Source organism: Gamsiella multidivaricata (genome assembly GCF_025024155.1).
Source record: "Gamsiella multidivaricata strain RSA 2152 chromosome Unknown BC939scaffold_3, whole genome shotgun sequence".
Taxonomy (NCBI): domain Eukaryota; kingdom Fungi; phylum Mortierellomycota; class Mortierellomycetes; order Mortierellales; family Mortierellaceae; genus Gamsiella; species Gamsiella multidivaricata.
This window is the reverse complement of record NW_026251711.1, coordinates 388478-403888: the sequence shown is the minus strand read 5'-3', so window position 1 is coordinate 403888 and position 15411 is coordinate 388478. Positions and strand designations below refer to the sequence as shown.

Below are 15411 nucleotides of genomic sequence, written 5' to 3'. Positions count from 1 at the left end.
CCGTGGCGCATAAACTCAAGGTGCCGTCAAACCACAGTGTGATCGATATCGTCGCCACGACCAATTCTCTCGCTGTACAGTCAGCAAAGCCAGTCGACTGGGCGGATGTCTTTTTGCCTGCTGGAAACGTGAAGATGGAGCAAAAAAAAGATTAGCAACGGTGCCTTGACTTTTATTTATTGCTAATCTTTTAGCGCAGGGATTGCGCTTTCTTAACACAATATACAGAGCAGTCTTTGTCCATGACAAGTTCATAAATTAAAAGTGATGGCCAAGAGCACAGACTAAAGCACTCAATGGGTTCGAAAAGCCAAAAGAGCGGGAGCGAAAGTGATGAACAATGAAGAGATCGGACTAGGGTCACGGAGTCTTGTGGGTCCATAAATGTTGACCATGGCAGCCTGCTGTCTTAAGTAATACGCGCAAGAGAAACATAACTCTCCCGATCCTAATCGATCCCCTCACAGAGAGTATCGTCCCAACTTCCTTCACCGACCCTAGCCAATGTCACCAGTACCGCCGCTACGGTCAGCACCAGGTCTACAGCCAACAATGCACTCGCCATACTGAATCAGAATTCAGTAAGCGTTAGATTGTTTACCCACTAATAGAGAACTTGAGCTGGGTTTAGACCGTCGTGAGATAGTGTTGCTCGAGGAGATAGTTCTTTTACAGCTGTAAGGAGTAAGAAGCACAACGGTCTTCTTGTTCAACTGGAACAAGGAACAAAAGACCGTGCTGGCTTCGACCCTCCTTTTATTCAGGCACAACCTCAAAACCTTACATCGAATCCTGCGTACTGGCTGTGGCTGCTGGCAACAACAGGTTAGGCTTACCCTACTGATGAAATGCTGTTGCAATGGTAACTGAACTTAGTACGAGAGGAATGAACGCCCCTGAGCTGCTCGTGCCATCTCCGCACCTTGCTTCGCCAACAATCACTGTCCGCAACGGTCAGCAGCAACAGACGAGAATGAGAGAGATCGGGAAGTGGAAGAGGGTTTGCATGCACGTTATGAGAAAATGTGTCTGGTTCTCTAAATCTACTGGAATTTTCGACTATAACATATGGGCGACAAAGTAAAGCTCCTTAGATACGTGAGCGAACGCACCGTTGTCGTACATGTGCCTGGGGATAGACTAAACTCGTGGAGAAAAGACGCCAGTGATGCACAGCACGGGAAGTGATGATCCGATTTACCCGACCAAGCCTTGGACTCGACAAAGTCTTGCATCTGATTCCTGAAGGTCCTTGGTGCCACACACACACATTTCCGTTGTTCTCTGACGCACAAGACCTGGTCGAGAGGGATCAACGTTTTCCGCGAGTCTGCGGTGGTGTACCATCTAATAGCGTCTTACAGTCCACCTTGGTCCGTCCCCTGAGTCTGTCCATCAATTTGTAACAGCCCTTGACAGAATTGTCTTGTTACGGGCCCTTATTGAGCCATATCTGGGGGTTTGATATGTTATGCTGACAACCATGAAGGAATGTGTTAAATATAGCGAAATGGACTGGTTCCAACTCTTGCTATCGACGAGCGGTTCTGCCATAGACGAGTGGTTCGCCTGGGCATGGATGTAGACGGTACAGGGCAGTGTACACCACATACCTGTATAACTGGAACCTGCAATGGAAAAACTACCTAATAAATCAAAATAGGGGGAGAGCGCGGTTTGCTCACTGATGAGTACCTGGGTGCACGGCCACAGTCCTCGGAGATGGTGTATGTGGAATGGGTAAATATCCTGGTTGATGCAGGGTAGAGGTACGTGTAAAACCCTGTTCTATGCAAGAAAGAGATACGTGTAAAATCGTGTTCGATGCAGGGTAGGTGTACAGTTTAAGACCCTGTTTTATTGCACAATAGGCAATTTCACTCCTGCTGGACTCGATCTTTAGCCGAGACCCTGTCTTTGTCGCGTCTGGCTGAAGTACGTTGTAATTTCCGATAGGCCCTGCCAAACAGCCGTGGCCAAGGTGGTCCGTCCCATTATTTTTACTATCATGTAAAAGCCTGTTCTCTTCGTTTATCCATGTAAATGAAACGCTGTGGGTCGTGTCTGTTGAATCTATGATTGTTCCTGAAAGGAGGGAAGGTCTGTTTATAGGATTCCCAGTGGAATGTACTAATTTACCCCGCACATGGATATCTCCTCTAAAGCCGAGCTAATGGCGCATATCGCACATCACCTATGACACGACACACCCATTCCAATACGTTATACTGCGAGTGCAGCAACGGCGCCAGCAACAGCAACAGCAACAGCAAGAGCAAGAGCAATAGTAACAGCAATAGCAGCCACAGCAGCAGCAGGGCCTGACCGCAAGGAGGAGTCTTCAAGGTCCTCGACCCACTGATTGTTAGCTTTTTAATTTAGTGAAGCAGAGCCCTGTGTCTGACTCAGGCGCATGCGAGGTGTGTCCATTCGACTCTGAATGACTGTCTTTAGTCTAGTCGCCACTCGACAGCTACACCAACGACACAGACAGGGTTCTGGACTACCTCGGGTCTGTGTCTGGCCCACATACTATACCAACAACTGCAAGGTATCTCCTTATCCAGCAGTTTAGTTCCAAAGGCCAGGATACGTCTTGGCATCCATGGATCCATGAAGGAAGGAAGCGATCTCGCTAGTGCAGCACTTTGTATAAAAAGCATGCAATCACCCTCTTCTTACTGATCATCAACCTCATCTTCTCTTGCTTCACACAACCTCTACAGCTACCACCACCACCACCACCACCACTTCTACGACCATGAAGATCATCTCCTCTTCCGTGATTCTTTCGCTCCTGGTGAGCATGACCTTACTCCAGTCGACTCTTGCGGCCCCCATTGATCATCCTCCTGCTCCCGCAGTTGGAGGACGGGTTGTGCCTACTCCTGTTCATGCTGTTCCTCACCCAGACAAACCCAAACAGCATGGAAACCCCCATGGTCACCACGGCAAGGCTCAGCCGAGGCCCCATCTTGTCGAGCCTAAGCCTATCAAGCCTTCCAAGGCGGCCCATGGCAAGCCCCACCACGGCAAGCCTCGGCAGGAGCCTCACATCAAGCGCGATTTGGAGGAGCGTGCTGAACCTGTCGAGCCCAAGCATATTCGGCCTTTCAAGCCCAGCCACGGCAAGCATAAGCCAAGACATCATGTCAAGCCAGCCCATGACAAGCCCAAGTCTATCAAGCCTTTCAAGCCGGCCCATGGCAAGCTCCACCACGGCAAGCCTTGGCAGGAGCCTAACATCAAGCGCGATTTGGAGGAGCGTGCTGATCCTGCCTATGGCAAGCGCGAGCCTGTTGTGCCTGTCGAATCCAAGCATGTTCGGCCTTTCAAGCCCAGCCACGGCAAGCATAAGCCAAGACATCATGTCAAGCCAGCCCATGACAAGCCCAAGTCTATCAAGCCTTTCAAGCCGGCCCATGGCAAGCTCCACCACGGCAAGCCTTGGCAGGAGCCTAACATCAAGCGCGATTTGGAGGAGCGTGCTGATCCTGCCTATGGCAAGCGCGAGCCTGTTGTGCCTGTCGAATCCAAGCATGTTCGACCTTTCAAGCCCAGCCACGGCAAGCATAAGCCAAGACATCATGTCAAGGCGACCCATGGCAAGCCTCGCCCGAAGCTCCACCCCAAGTATGTTCACCCCAAGTCTACCCACGCCGAGCCTGTCCACTCTCAGCCTACTCGATTCTGAATACAATGCCCTAGCTGAAAGAGAAAGAACATAGAGATGGTCTTTGATCAATATGCACTCGATGAGGAATAAAAAGTGATACCATACACAACATTGTTGTGCGCTAGAAAAGGATAGTCGTCGCGTGAAAAAAAAAAAAAACTTCAAACAAATAAAGAGCAAACGCGTTTTGAATGGTACCCTAGGATGAGTGCTAGACTATGGCAAAATACGACGAAGACGCTTAACTTTTTCGTTTGTGCCACGACGGGTGCGTCACCACGCAGGAGTCGATTGGGGGAGTGGGGAGGCGCTTGTTCTACTCATACTCGCGAGGGAGACGATCTAGTCATCACTTTCCTCACTCCCACCATCCCCATCTTCATCTTCATCCTTATCCTCATCTTCATCCTCATTCTTATCCTCATCCTCAACACGCTCACTTGCAATTCTGACCTGGCCCTGCACTGGCACCCCCGACTCCGCTCATCACACCCCACGCTTTTGCTTCGCCAAACGAGCACTTTCCACAACGAGCACTGGCAACAGACAAAAGAATAAGGGGAAGGGGGATCTGGAAGTTGAAGAGAGTTTGCATATGCGCATAACGACGACAGCAGCAAACAACATTGGGGCACGAGCAGCAAAAACAGTATGGCCCGCAGGAGTGGTTTCCAAGTCTTGTTCTGGCTGGCAGCCATGGTGGTGCTGTCGGCTGTGACCGTGGGCGGGGCCGATGGTTCGCGTGAGAACATTGCCGGCTCACGTCAGAGCGGAAACATTGCCCCATCTCCCCCGCCGTCTTGTCACACTCCATCTTCTTCTCGTTCTCGCTCTTGTTCTCGTTCTTCTCTTTATCGTTCTTCTTTGACTTTATCCTCATATTCTCCACCACCACTACTACCACCACCATCATTATCATCATCGTTTAGTCGTCCATCGATCTCTTCCGAACGACGACCAAGCACCCTTCTTTCTTCTACACCTCCCACGCCAGGAGAAGTCCTTTCCTTCCAAAAGTGCAGCCCCGACAAAGACAAAGACCTCGGTAGACAACACCACCGCGTCCGTCGTGTACAGAAGAGTCATCCTTCAACAGGACCTCTTCTTCTTCTTCGGAAGCGATTGCCCATCAGACGATTCTCAACCAATCGTCCGCCCCTCGACTCATTCACTCGACCTGTCGCCCGATCAGACCAGTGCGTCCGCCTCCGCAACCACCGCTACGACATCCATCAAGGCAACCAAGACAACCACGATAGCCAAGACTGCAACGGTTTCGATTCGACTGTCGAGAACACAAAGGGTTTCTCGCCCCTTCCTCGCGACCATAGGAACCTATACAACATGCAGCCTCACCAACCACACGCACACACACACCACCAGCACCAGTACCAGCATCGACCTGATGGAGGTGCTACCAAACCCTCTTCTTCGTCTTCCACTTTCTCCGATGCAAAGACATCAGTCCCGCCAATGCACCCTCGGTTGTTCCCAGAACCGATTGTCTACCAATACACCCTGTACTACCCCGGTAATATCCCCCTGGTGATCACGGCCGGACACGGCGGATCTGCTACACCCGGGAAACCCGTCAGCCGCAAAGTGACCCATGTCTTCAAGCGGATCCCGGATCTCGAGACCACGAAGGAGCCCATTGATGTGCTGTCGTTTTCAAAGCCCGTTGTTAGGGGGAGGAAGAAGAAGGCAAAGGTGGTGGGCACACAGCGAGAGGGGGGAGAGAACGGGAAGACGCAGGAAGAAGAAAAAGACGAAGAAGAATTAGGAGAAGAAGAAGAAGAGGAGGAGGAGATGATGCCATGGATGCCTCCGAGGGATCAGTCAAAGGGTGGGAACTTTAAGAAGGATATGAACACACATTCGATGGCGTTGAACCTTGCGAATGCGGTGTCGTGTTTGACCAGCGGACCTGTTCCTGTTGCGGTTGGCAAGCGACAGGGACAGGGACAGGGACAGGAGCAAGAAGGAGGAAGGTTACCGAGTAAAGGCAACGAGAGCTCTGAGCAGCATGATAGTGTGAACAATGATGCACAAATGACCAGGATTCTAGCAAAGTCAAGGACGAAGGTGGAATCTGAACCCGCGACGACGCGGGGAAATATCCCGGCCAGATGTGAGGCACAAGGTCCGTGGGGTGACGATGATTCCGACTACCCGTTCCCGTCCTTACCATCTCCATCCCCTTCCCCCTCCCCCTCCCCCTCCCCCTCCCCCTCCCCTCTCCCCCTTTCTTCAACTCCAAAGGAATGGTCAGGACCGGTGGCGGTAACTCCATCGCCTGTACGTCCGTTTGCGCTGGGGAGATCGGTCTCGACGCCACCACAGCAGCTTTGGACGACGAGAGCGACAACAGCAACAACAACGATGATGACGGAGGACGGGCATGGGTCCTTGATGCGGTACATGCCGAACCCCGGCCAGAACTATCCACATGTGGTTGTCTTTCGGGTGCCGCGGCTGTATGTGGACGTGAACAGGTATCTGGAGGGGGAGAATGCGATTGCGGAGGAGAGCGCGACGGCGGAGGCAGCATGGAAAGAGTATCATGATGTGATTGATCATGTTCAAAAGATGGTGCTGCAGCAACGGCAACGGCAGCAAAAGAAGGAGAGACAGTGGGAGCCGGTTTCGAAGCAGCAGCGGATGGAGGGCTCGTGGGCGGTTCCGGTAGAGACAGAGGCGGCATCGTCAACAGGGTTGTTGCTTGATATCCATGGTAAGGAACAAAGGAACATTGCATTACAGGCTAGGAGGGTATTCTGCGAGGTTAAAAAAAAAAAAGAAAAGAAAAAAGGTATACTAATGGCGCTGTTGGATTTGAATGATCACTTGTCCATGGTAGGACATGTGCATGCGACGAATCTGATAGAGATAGGATACCTGCTGAGCGGGTCTGTTCTCGCAATGGACGACAGACAACTGAATGCGCATGCTTCTTCACTGGCGAAGGAATCCAGTGTCCGGTCTCTGATCTCCCGAACCGTCCAGGGTTCCTCAATGGATCCCTCAAAGCGCGGGGAGGAGGAGGACATGAACAAGAGGATCCAGTTGTCGACGTTCCTGCGCGGATGGAACGAGTCTCTAGGCGGGATGTTTCAGACGCAGGGATTGAACGCGGTCCCGAGCCCCGAGTTCGAGGCACCCTGTCACGAGTGCATCTTCTTTTTCGGAGGGTACACGATCCAGAGGCATGGGAGTCGTGATCGTGAGGGCTGGATGGATGCGATCCAGCTGGAGTTGCCGAGGATCCTGAGGATTGTGAATAAGGAGGAGGGACGGGAGATTGGGATGAGGCTGGGGAGGGCAGTGGTGGAGTATTTGGCAAAGTACTATGGCGTATTTGAGGACAGAGTTGGCGGTGCGAGGGAGGTGGAGGAGGAAGCGAAGGGGGAGTGGAGTCGGTTGAGGGCACTGAGGCTGCAGAGAGGACACCGAAGCGAGGTGGATGTGAGGCGTAGTGTGCAGTCGCCGCTGCAGCAGAGACAGCATTCGCATATGGGAAGGAGAGGGTCGAGAGAGAACCATAGTGGAGACAGCGATGTTGATGACGAGAGGGGGGGAGACACCAGTCCTAGCGCCAGCATCAGCATCAGCATCAGCTCCAGCTCCAGCTCCAGCTCCAGCTCCAGTAATAGTGGTAGTGATGACTCTCGCCCCGAGATGAAGCGCCAGTCGAGTCGACTTTAATTTCGTAATAAGGATTCGTTGGCTAAATGGCCGGTATATTTTCTACGCACAATGTACATAATACAATGATGCTGTTGCCTATGCTTCAAAGGAAATGAAGGATGTCGCGTCGGGGGGTGAATGCTGACAGCCTCTTGTGTCACCAAGCCCCGGCTATTTGCTTACTTTCTCGCGCTAGTTGTTTTACGAGTGGCGGGCGATGAAAAAGTATGTAATAACTTGAGGAGATGGAGGCTCTTGTTGGGTTCCATGCATTAACCTTCAGTGGATACATAGTTGATAGACATTCATTTGGTTGATCGGACAGGGACCGTCTGTGGAACCACAGAAAGCAGTTGTGGGGTACAAGCTCTTCCCCTTCTTCCCCTTCTCTTGGATGCAATTGGGGGAGATGAGGACGATGATCGGTTCGATAGTGTGCATGTAATAGAAAATGTCTGACATGTAAATTTGGCCCGAGAGTGCAGCTGTTAGCGCGAGCAGGGAAAAAATAAATTCGAGAGAAGTGTGTTAGTCTAGCATGGTGTGTGGATATGGATAGCATGACCATGACCATGACCGTGAGCATGGCCGTGAGCATGGACGTGGACATGAACATGAACACGGGTATGAACATGAACATGAGTATGAATATGAACATGAACATGAGTATGAATATGAAAATGAATATGAATATGAATATGAATATGAATATGAATATGATGTGGATGTGCTGCCCCCCCACCTCGGGTCTCCACTCCCATTGGCATGCAAATATATCAGAGTTCATGCTGAGCTCCTCACCCACACGAGGTGGACAGACTGAGCTGTGTGGTTATAGTTCAATTTGATTCGATTCATAATCCCCCCTCTCTGTCTCTGTCTCTGTCTCTGTCTCTGTCTCTCCCCTCGTGCCTTAGCCTTAGCCTTAGCCTTGGCCTTAGTTGCGAGCAATTGTGGTCTTCTTTTGCCAGTCGACTGGATCAGCTCCTCCATCATCTCTTGTCCTTCATCCTCATCCTCATCCCCCTCCCCCCACTTCCTGATCATCTCTCTCCCCCGCTCTTCTCTGTTCTTCACTCTATATCCTTTTTTTCTTTCTTCTCTGTGCCCCCGTTCCACCCCCACCCGGGCCACTTTCCCGGTTACATCGTTACACAGGCGGATACAGCTAAAGGGTTTATCCCACCTTCACACCTCTCTGACTTCTTGTATCTTCACGCCCTTTTCATTATACAGACACTCTCTCTCTTCTTCGCCCGAACAAGAGACCTTCTTTCCTTCTTTCTTTCCTTCTCTCCTTCCTTCCTTATCTCCTTCTTTCCTTCTTTCCTTCTCCTTTCGACACAATGGCAGGCCTGTTCTCGAAAAAGCCCAAAAAGGAAAAGGACGATACCAACAACCGATACCAGGACCAAGGCCAGGGCCGACTCGGCAACGGCAACAGCGGATTCCGTGCCGGAGACAATTCCAGTGCCAACAACAGTACCACACACAGCCAATCGGACTACTCCCACTCACACTCCCCTTATCCTCAACAGCAACAGCAACAGCAACAACATTACAACAACAGCAACAACGGTGGTCTGTCCTCAACGGTCTATTCCAGCAAGAGCTCGCTACAGCAGTCCTCCTCACAGCAACATCTGCATTATCAGGGCGGTAGTGGCAGCAATATTATTATCAACAACAATAACAACAGCAATAATAATATGCACTCACATTCGGCGTCTTCGTTCTCGACCCACCAGTCGAATGCGTTTACGGCTTCCTCGGGTGTGAATACGGGAGGTCCCTGGGCAAGCGGGATGGTGATGTCGACGAATCCGTTCCCGCGGTTTGCGCATACGGCCTCTTATGTGACGACGGGGACGGACATTTATGTGTTTGGAGGGATCGTCAAGGGATCTGCGCAGAAGGATGTCCATGTTATTGATCCTCGTAAGTGTTTGTTGAAAGGGAAAAAAAAAAAAAAAAAAAAAAGGGAAACCCAGAGCTTGTGTTCTTTGCTTCTTTCTGCTTTCCCCTTCACTGGAGGAAGCGGGGGAGAGGAGGACGAGTGTGGTCTTAGCAGTGCTGGTCCTTGTTCACTACGGCCCGTCTAATCGGTTGCCGTGGACCAGAAACCGAGGTCGATCATGTGTGTGTGTGTGTGAATGCGTGGGTGGTTGAGCATCAGTGGTGGGCTCACAGTCATTATGATGAACCACGACTGTTTTTCGATCCATGGGTGGGTGGATCCTCACTATGTCTCTTCCGTGATCGAACCTTGTCTTAATTACTTCTTCTTCTTTTCCCCCCCTTGTTACGGCGGTGCATAGAATCACTCCACTGCCAGCTCCTGCCCATAGGCGGCGAGAGTCCTCCGGCGCTGACAGGACACTCGGCAGTTACGCTGGGACAGTACATCATGTGTAAGTCGACCGGGTCAAGGGCAAGGTCTTCATGTGAATATTCCGCGGGGAGCCTGTGCCTGAGATGGAGCCAAAGAAAAGAAAGAAAGAAAGAAATAAGAAAGTGTGATTGATTGACTGACTGACTCTCCACTTCTTCCGCTGGTTGGGCTGGTTTTTTTTTGTTCTCTCTCTCTCTCTCTCTCTCTCTTCCCCCCCCTGAACTTTCTTCATCTCCGACTAAAAATACACCGCCCATTAGATTTTGGTGGCAAAGACGCAAAGGGGCGGACGAGCGATGCGCTCTACGTGCTCCACACGGGCCGCAAGGAGTGGGCGAAACCCCTGATCCAGACCCTACAGCCGCCCCCTCGCCATTCGCATGCCGCCTGTGTGGTCGGCACCGTCATGTACATCGTCGGAGGCAAGCTGTCGGGCTATTACATGAACGACATCGCCGCCTTTGACATGAAGACCCGTAAGTCCGAGTCGAATTTCAATCGACTTCCTGTTGGCGAGAAATGGGATGGTCATGATGGACTCTATTTTAGTTGGCTAACAGCTTTGGTTCTATATTTCTGGGGAAAAAAATATATATACATATATATTAACCCTCTCGATAGTGAATGGAAAGCGCCCAACATGGACATCGTTGGAACCAAAGTCGGACCTGCCGTCGGCGCGTGCTGGACACTGCGCGGCTGCGTATGATGGCAAGATCTATATGTATGTCTATTCTTATTCTTATTCTCGTTTCATTTTGAATTTGTTCTCGATATCCAATTTTCCCCGGCTCTGACGCCATTCATTTCTTATCCGCTTTAATAACACTGTTTTTTTTCTTTGTTTTTTTTCAGTTTCGGAGGTGCGGACGACCAATACTACTACAACGACATTTGGTGCTATGATCCGCAGACGAACAAATGGGAGCCGATTCCGGCCTATGGAGCCTTACCGACGAGTCGACAGGGTCATACGGTGTGCGTGATCGACGACACCATGTATATCTTTGGAGGCATGGATTTCGAGGATAAACTTCTCGGAGATCTGTGTGCGTTCAAATTTACAGGTAAAAATTACATTCGGGGAGAGATATTGGGATTTTAACTAATGTGACAAAAGGACCAACTAATGTAAAAGGGACTAACTAATGTTGACCTGTATTGGATTTTTTCCTTTTTTGTAGAGCGCCGGTGGATGGCATTCCCGAATACGATGGAGGCTGCGACGCCGCGCACGGAGCATGCGATGTGCAATGTCGGCGATAAGATTTACATCCTCGGTGGACAGCTGGACCTGAACACCACGAACGAGGATACCGGCATCATCTATGTCCTCGACACCAGTACGTGGCCACGCGCCCTTGCCTGCGTTTTGGACAATTTTTTTCTTTTTATTTTGCTATCAAGAACTTGGATATCACCCATCCGCCCAAAGTTAGAAAAATCCGTTTTTAACAATTTTTTATTTTCTTTTTATTCTTACTATTGTTGACAGCCAAGATTAGGTGGAACGAATTTTCGGCAGCAGGATCCCAGAGATCTGTATATGACACCGACAGCTTGGTGCGGATTGAACAGGTTCCGGACGATAACCGGGGTTCGCCCTATAGCCGCCCAACACCTACGCCAGACTCGATGCCGTACCAGAACGGAATGGATCCGAACATCGCGCACATGCAAGATCGACGTGCTACGTATCAGTCGCCATCACAGCAACAGCAGCACCAGCAACCGCAATCGCGCCAGCAGAACTATAGCGATGGTCGCGATAACAGGGAGCAGCATTCTGACTATCACCAATACCAGCAGCAATCTCAGCCTCAGCCTCGGCACCAGGAGCGGCAGGATTCTTATCCGATCGAATCCAACGTACCGAGAGTCGGTCTTGGAATCATGGACGATGCACTAAACCCCCATGGAAGCGGTCGTCCGTCGCCATCGGTCTCGCCCTCGCCGATGCTCACTCCGGATCTGGGAGAGTCGATTCATACTGTACGTCGCCGGACGATCGGCAAACCCGTGAACTATACGGTGCAGGATGTCGAAATCCAACACCGGGGCGCACATTCGATCGATGAGGGGCGTCGGCCTTTGCCCCACGGCAGTGACTCGGGAGAGCAGGTGCTACGGGGTTCGTCTATGCACCGACAAGATTCTTCGCAGGGACAACCAGGTTACATAGAGGCTGGAGAGCGAACTTTTGCGCATCAGCCGGAGGGTGAAAGGTCTCGACTGCATCATAGCAGCAGTTACAATAGTCTGATCGGCAACAGCAGCAACAACAACAATGACAACAACAACAACAGTGGCAGCAGATTGAATGCACCGCATCAGCAGCTGCAACAGCTCGCGCATCTGGATCTGAGCCGTCATGGATCGAACAGCACGTTGAACACCAACACCAACACGACGGCAACGGATAGTCTTCAGCGACATGGGTCCTTGGCGGATTCGTTGAACCGACAGGGTTCGCAGATTGAGACCTTGAGCCGGGGATCGTATGCGTCCATCTCGAACCTGCAGCCGACGGCGAGGTCTTCGGTCGACCCTTCGCTTCGAGTCCCCTTACGGATCACCAACCCGGACAGCGAGGGCCGCGATCTGGCCGATCAGGATGATAGTCTGTCCGTCTCGACAACGACAGTAGGAGGTGTCTCGATCATGAACAAAGAATCTAGGGAGCTGAAGGATCTTAAGCAGCGGGAGCAGTGGCTTCTGGCGGAGGTGTCCATGGCCCGCAAGAAGATGGGCGAGCGACCGCTGAGCATGGCGATCCTCGCATTGGAGGACGAACTGGATGCTTGTGAGATCGATAGCGAAAAATACCGGATCATGCAGGCCCTGTTGAACGTCAAGGCCGAACTCGAGCGGTCCAAGACCTCAATTGCGACACAGGCCCAGATCGCGTCGAATAAGGTCCGAGAGGCGGAGCGGGTCCGGACCTCGGCACTCCAGGAGGCCGCGTACCTGAAGGCGAAGGTGAGCGCGCTCCAGTCCGGGGAAGTCTCGGCGTTGGTCGCGACCGAGACCGCGAGGGCTACGGATCTGGAAAGACGGTTGGCGACGGCGCTGGCGCAGCTGGAACAATACGAGGCGCAGTTTGTGCAGTACGAGACCATCCTGGATCACGAGAAGGAGTCCCGGGCCGCGGCTGAGGCGCGTGAACAGGAGGCCTCTTCGAGAGCGGAGGAGGCCCAGTTGGCTCATACGCGAGCGCTGAATGAGTTGACGACGTTGCATGAGCGGGCGACGATCGCGGAGGCAACCTTGAGAGAGAACGCAGCAAAGAGCGCGACGAGCGAGGCGGGCCTGTCGAGTTATCAGCAGCAGTCCGCGGCGTTGTTCTCACAGATATCGACGCTGAAGACGACGGTGGATCATCAGAAGAAGTCGCTGGAGAAGGCAAAGATGGCATACGCGGTCGCGAACGAACGGGCTGAGCATGCGGATACGCTGTGGACACAATCCCGGGAGGAGATGGATCAGGTCCAGCTGGAGATATCCCGGGTCAGGGCAGATATGGATCGGGCCCAACGGGAGTCCGAGCATTGGCGAGCCAAGGCTGGGGAGACAGAGTTGTTGTGGCAGAAGGCCAAGAAGGAGAACGAGGCGATGCGGACGTTGTTGGAGGAGGATATGAATGCGGCGTACAATCCGGTCTCGAGGGAGCGTAAGCATGACTCCATCATGGCGATCACTTCTGCCTCGCGGGTTGCTGAGCTGGAGCATGAGCTCACTTCGTTGAGGCAGCTGTTGAGGGATTCGCAGGATGCGGCGACGCAGGCGAACAGGGATCTGGGTGATACGATGGTTCGTATCTCACAGCTGGAACAGTCGTCGATGACAGCGCGCGCGGAGAGCGCGACAGCTCAGAGGCAGCTAAAGGAATCGCGTGAGCAGGTGGTGATGTTGCAGGCACAGTTGATCCAGAAAGAGGAAACGGTCGAGGAGATGATTCGCGAGCAGGAGAATAACGAAGTCCAGCTCGGATTGCTGCGCGGGGTCATGAAGGAGCATGGAGTGCTGGCGGATGATTTGATCCTCGAGGCGTTGAACAAGAGCGTCGACGGCACGGCCTCGTCATCGCCATCTGCGGTGTCGCCGTTGAAGATGAAGATCCAGGAAGCCGAGAGACGTGCGACAGATGCCGAGACTCAATCGAAGGAGCTGGCCGAGGTCAAGAAGCACCAGGAAGAGCGGATCCAGCAACTTGAGGCCGACTACCAAACAGCGGTGCATTACGTGCAAAACACCGAGGCGACGCTCCAGCGCCTGCGTGACGAGGCAGTGGTTAACAAGAAACAGCTTGAGGACGCTCATTCATCTCATCATCAGTCCGCTGGTGGATCGACCGAGGACCTCGAGGAGGAGGTCACAGATCTTCACCGGCAGCTGCACGATGCTCAAGAACGCGCGTTCGGACTCGAATCCAAACTGGATTCATTGTCAAACCAACTCCAGTCGACCGAATCTCGAGCGGAGGTAGCTCAGATCGAGCTGCAGTCGCTCAAGACGATGCAACAGGAGCACAAGAAGCGTGGGGTGACACAGTCGGATCAGCTTCAGCCACGTGTGGAGCAGTTGGAGCAGACGCTCTCAGAGACACGATACCGGTTAGACAAGACGCTCGAGGATCTGGAGCAGGCGCATGAGCTGAATAAGGTGACGGGTCAGGAACTCGAGGACGCGCTGGACGCGCTCAAACGGTCCCGCCAGCCTTCAGCTCTCAGCGACCGAGACCGGGAGCGGGATGGTAGGAGGACGATGACACCGACTGGACAGACACAGAGACGACAGGAGGAGCTGGAGGCGACGATCCAGGCGTTAAAGGAGACGAATCAGGAGCTGGAGGAGCAATTGAAGGCGTCGGAAAACAAGATTTCGTTGCTGTTGGATAACTTCCAGGGCGCAGAGTCGGTGAGGAACAGCGTTGTGAGTCTGAACGGGGCTCTGCATGGACATGGGCAGGGCGCGGAGGAGAGAATGAGGGGAGGATTGATGTCGCCGTCGCGGAGAGGTTCCGAAGGACTGGGGATGGGGAAGGCGGGGGGGTTGTCGAATTCAGAAAAGTTGGAGGAGTATGAGAAGCTGATTGAGGAGATGACAAAGGCACGGCGGCAGTACGAAGAGTGAGTTGTAGACGAGACGGGGTATAGGTGGATGCTGTTTTGAATAGAGATGGTGGTGGTGATGATAATAATAATAATGATAGTAGTTGTCGTAGTGATAATGGGGTCGCCCTCTTGCCGTCATCTGTGAATGAAGGGATGAAAGGAGAGGAAAGAGTACGGAGACGATCGTTACAGAGGACTGATTAACTTTACGGGTGTAGATTATTCTCTTTCACACCGCTTATTTTTTTTCATACACCGCTGCCAAACCAGCACGATAAACATGTTCCCTCAATGACTGAGAAAACGTTAGCAGTGGACTATTCGTGGTGTTAGATGGGTCGCTTTTTATTTATTGACGTCTGTTGATTCATGTGGATCTCCCTTCGATATATCAGTCTGGAAGTGCAGACTTGGAATGACATTGCGAATCTTTTCAATGCGAACAAGAAAAACTGAAGCACTGGGAAATGTGTATTTTGCAGCGTAAACATACTGCGCTGGGCATAAGAAGAGGAAGAGGAAGAGAGGGAAGGAAAACACCC

The 15411-nt window shown here is 52.2% G+C and overlaps 4 protein-coding genes across 4 annotated transcripts; 3 read left to right on the top strand and 1 right to left on the bottom strand.

Moving 5' to 3' along the window:
- Positions 1-2761: 2761 nt before the first annotated feature.
- On the top strand, positions 2762-3694 carry BC939DRAFT_524842 (uncharacterized protein; the record flags this gene model as incomplete). The annotated part of the gene is made up of 1 exon (XM_051561284.1): positions 2762-3694. One exon carries the CDS (start codon positions 2762-2764, stop codon positions 3692-3694), a length of 933 nt encoding a protein of 310 aa, XP_051417198.1.
- A 288-nt stretch (positions 3695-3982) lies between these two features.
- On the top strand, positions 3983-7451 carry BC939DRAFT_147970 (uncharacterized protein). The gene is made up of 2 exons (XM_051550202.1): positions 3983-6410; positions 6537-7451. Exons 1-2 carry the CDS (start codon positions 4328-4330, stop codon positions 7379-7381), a joined length of 2928 nt encoding a protein of 975 aa, XP_051417197.1. The 5' UTR covers positions 3983-4327; the 3' UTR covers positions 7382-7451.
- Positions 7452-8614, bottom strand: BC939DRAFT_147971 (uncharacterized protein). Its single transcript, XM_051550203.1, has one exon. It carries the CDS (start codon positions 8148-8150, stop codon positions 7521-7523), a length of 630 nt encoding a protein of 209 aa, XP_051417196.1. The 5' UTR covers positions 8151-8614; the 3' UTR covers positions 7452-7520.
- On the top strand, positions 8250-15205 carry BC939DRAFT_436189 (uncharacterized protein). The gene is made up of 7 exons (XM_051553569.1): positions 8250-9301; positions 9682-9774; positions 10016-10231; positions 10377-10479; positions 10611-10822; positions 10940-11098; positions 11251-15205. Exons 1-7 carry the CDS (start codon positions 8710-8712, stop codon positions 14886-14888), a joined length of 5013 nt encoding a protein of 1670 aa, XP_051417195.1. The 5' UTR covers positions 8250-8709; the 3' UTR covers positions 14889-15205.
- Positions 15206-15411: the final 206 nt, after the last annotated feature.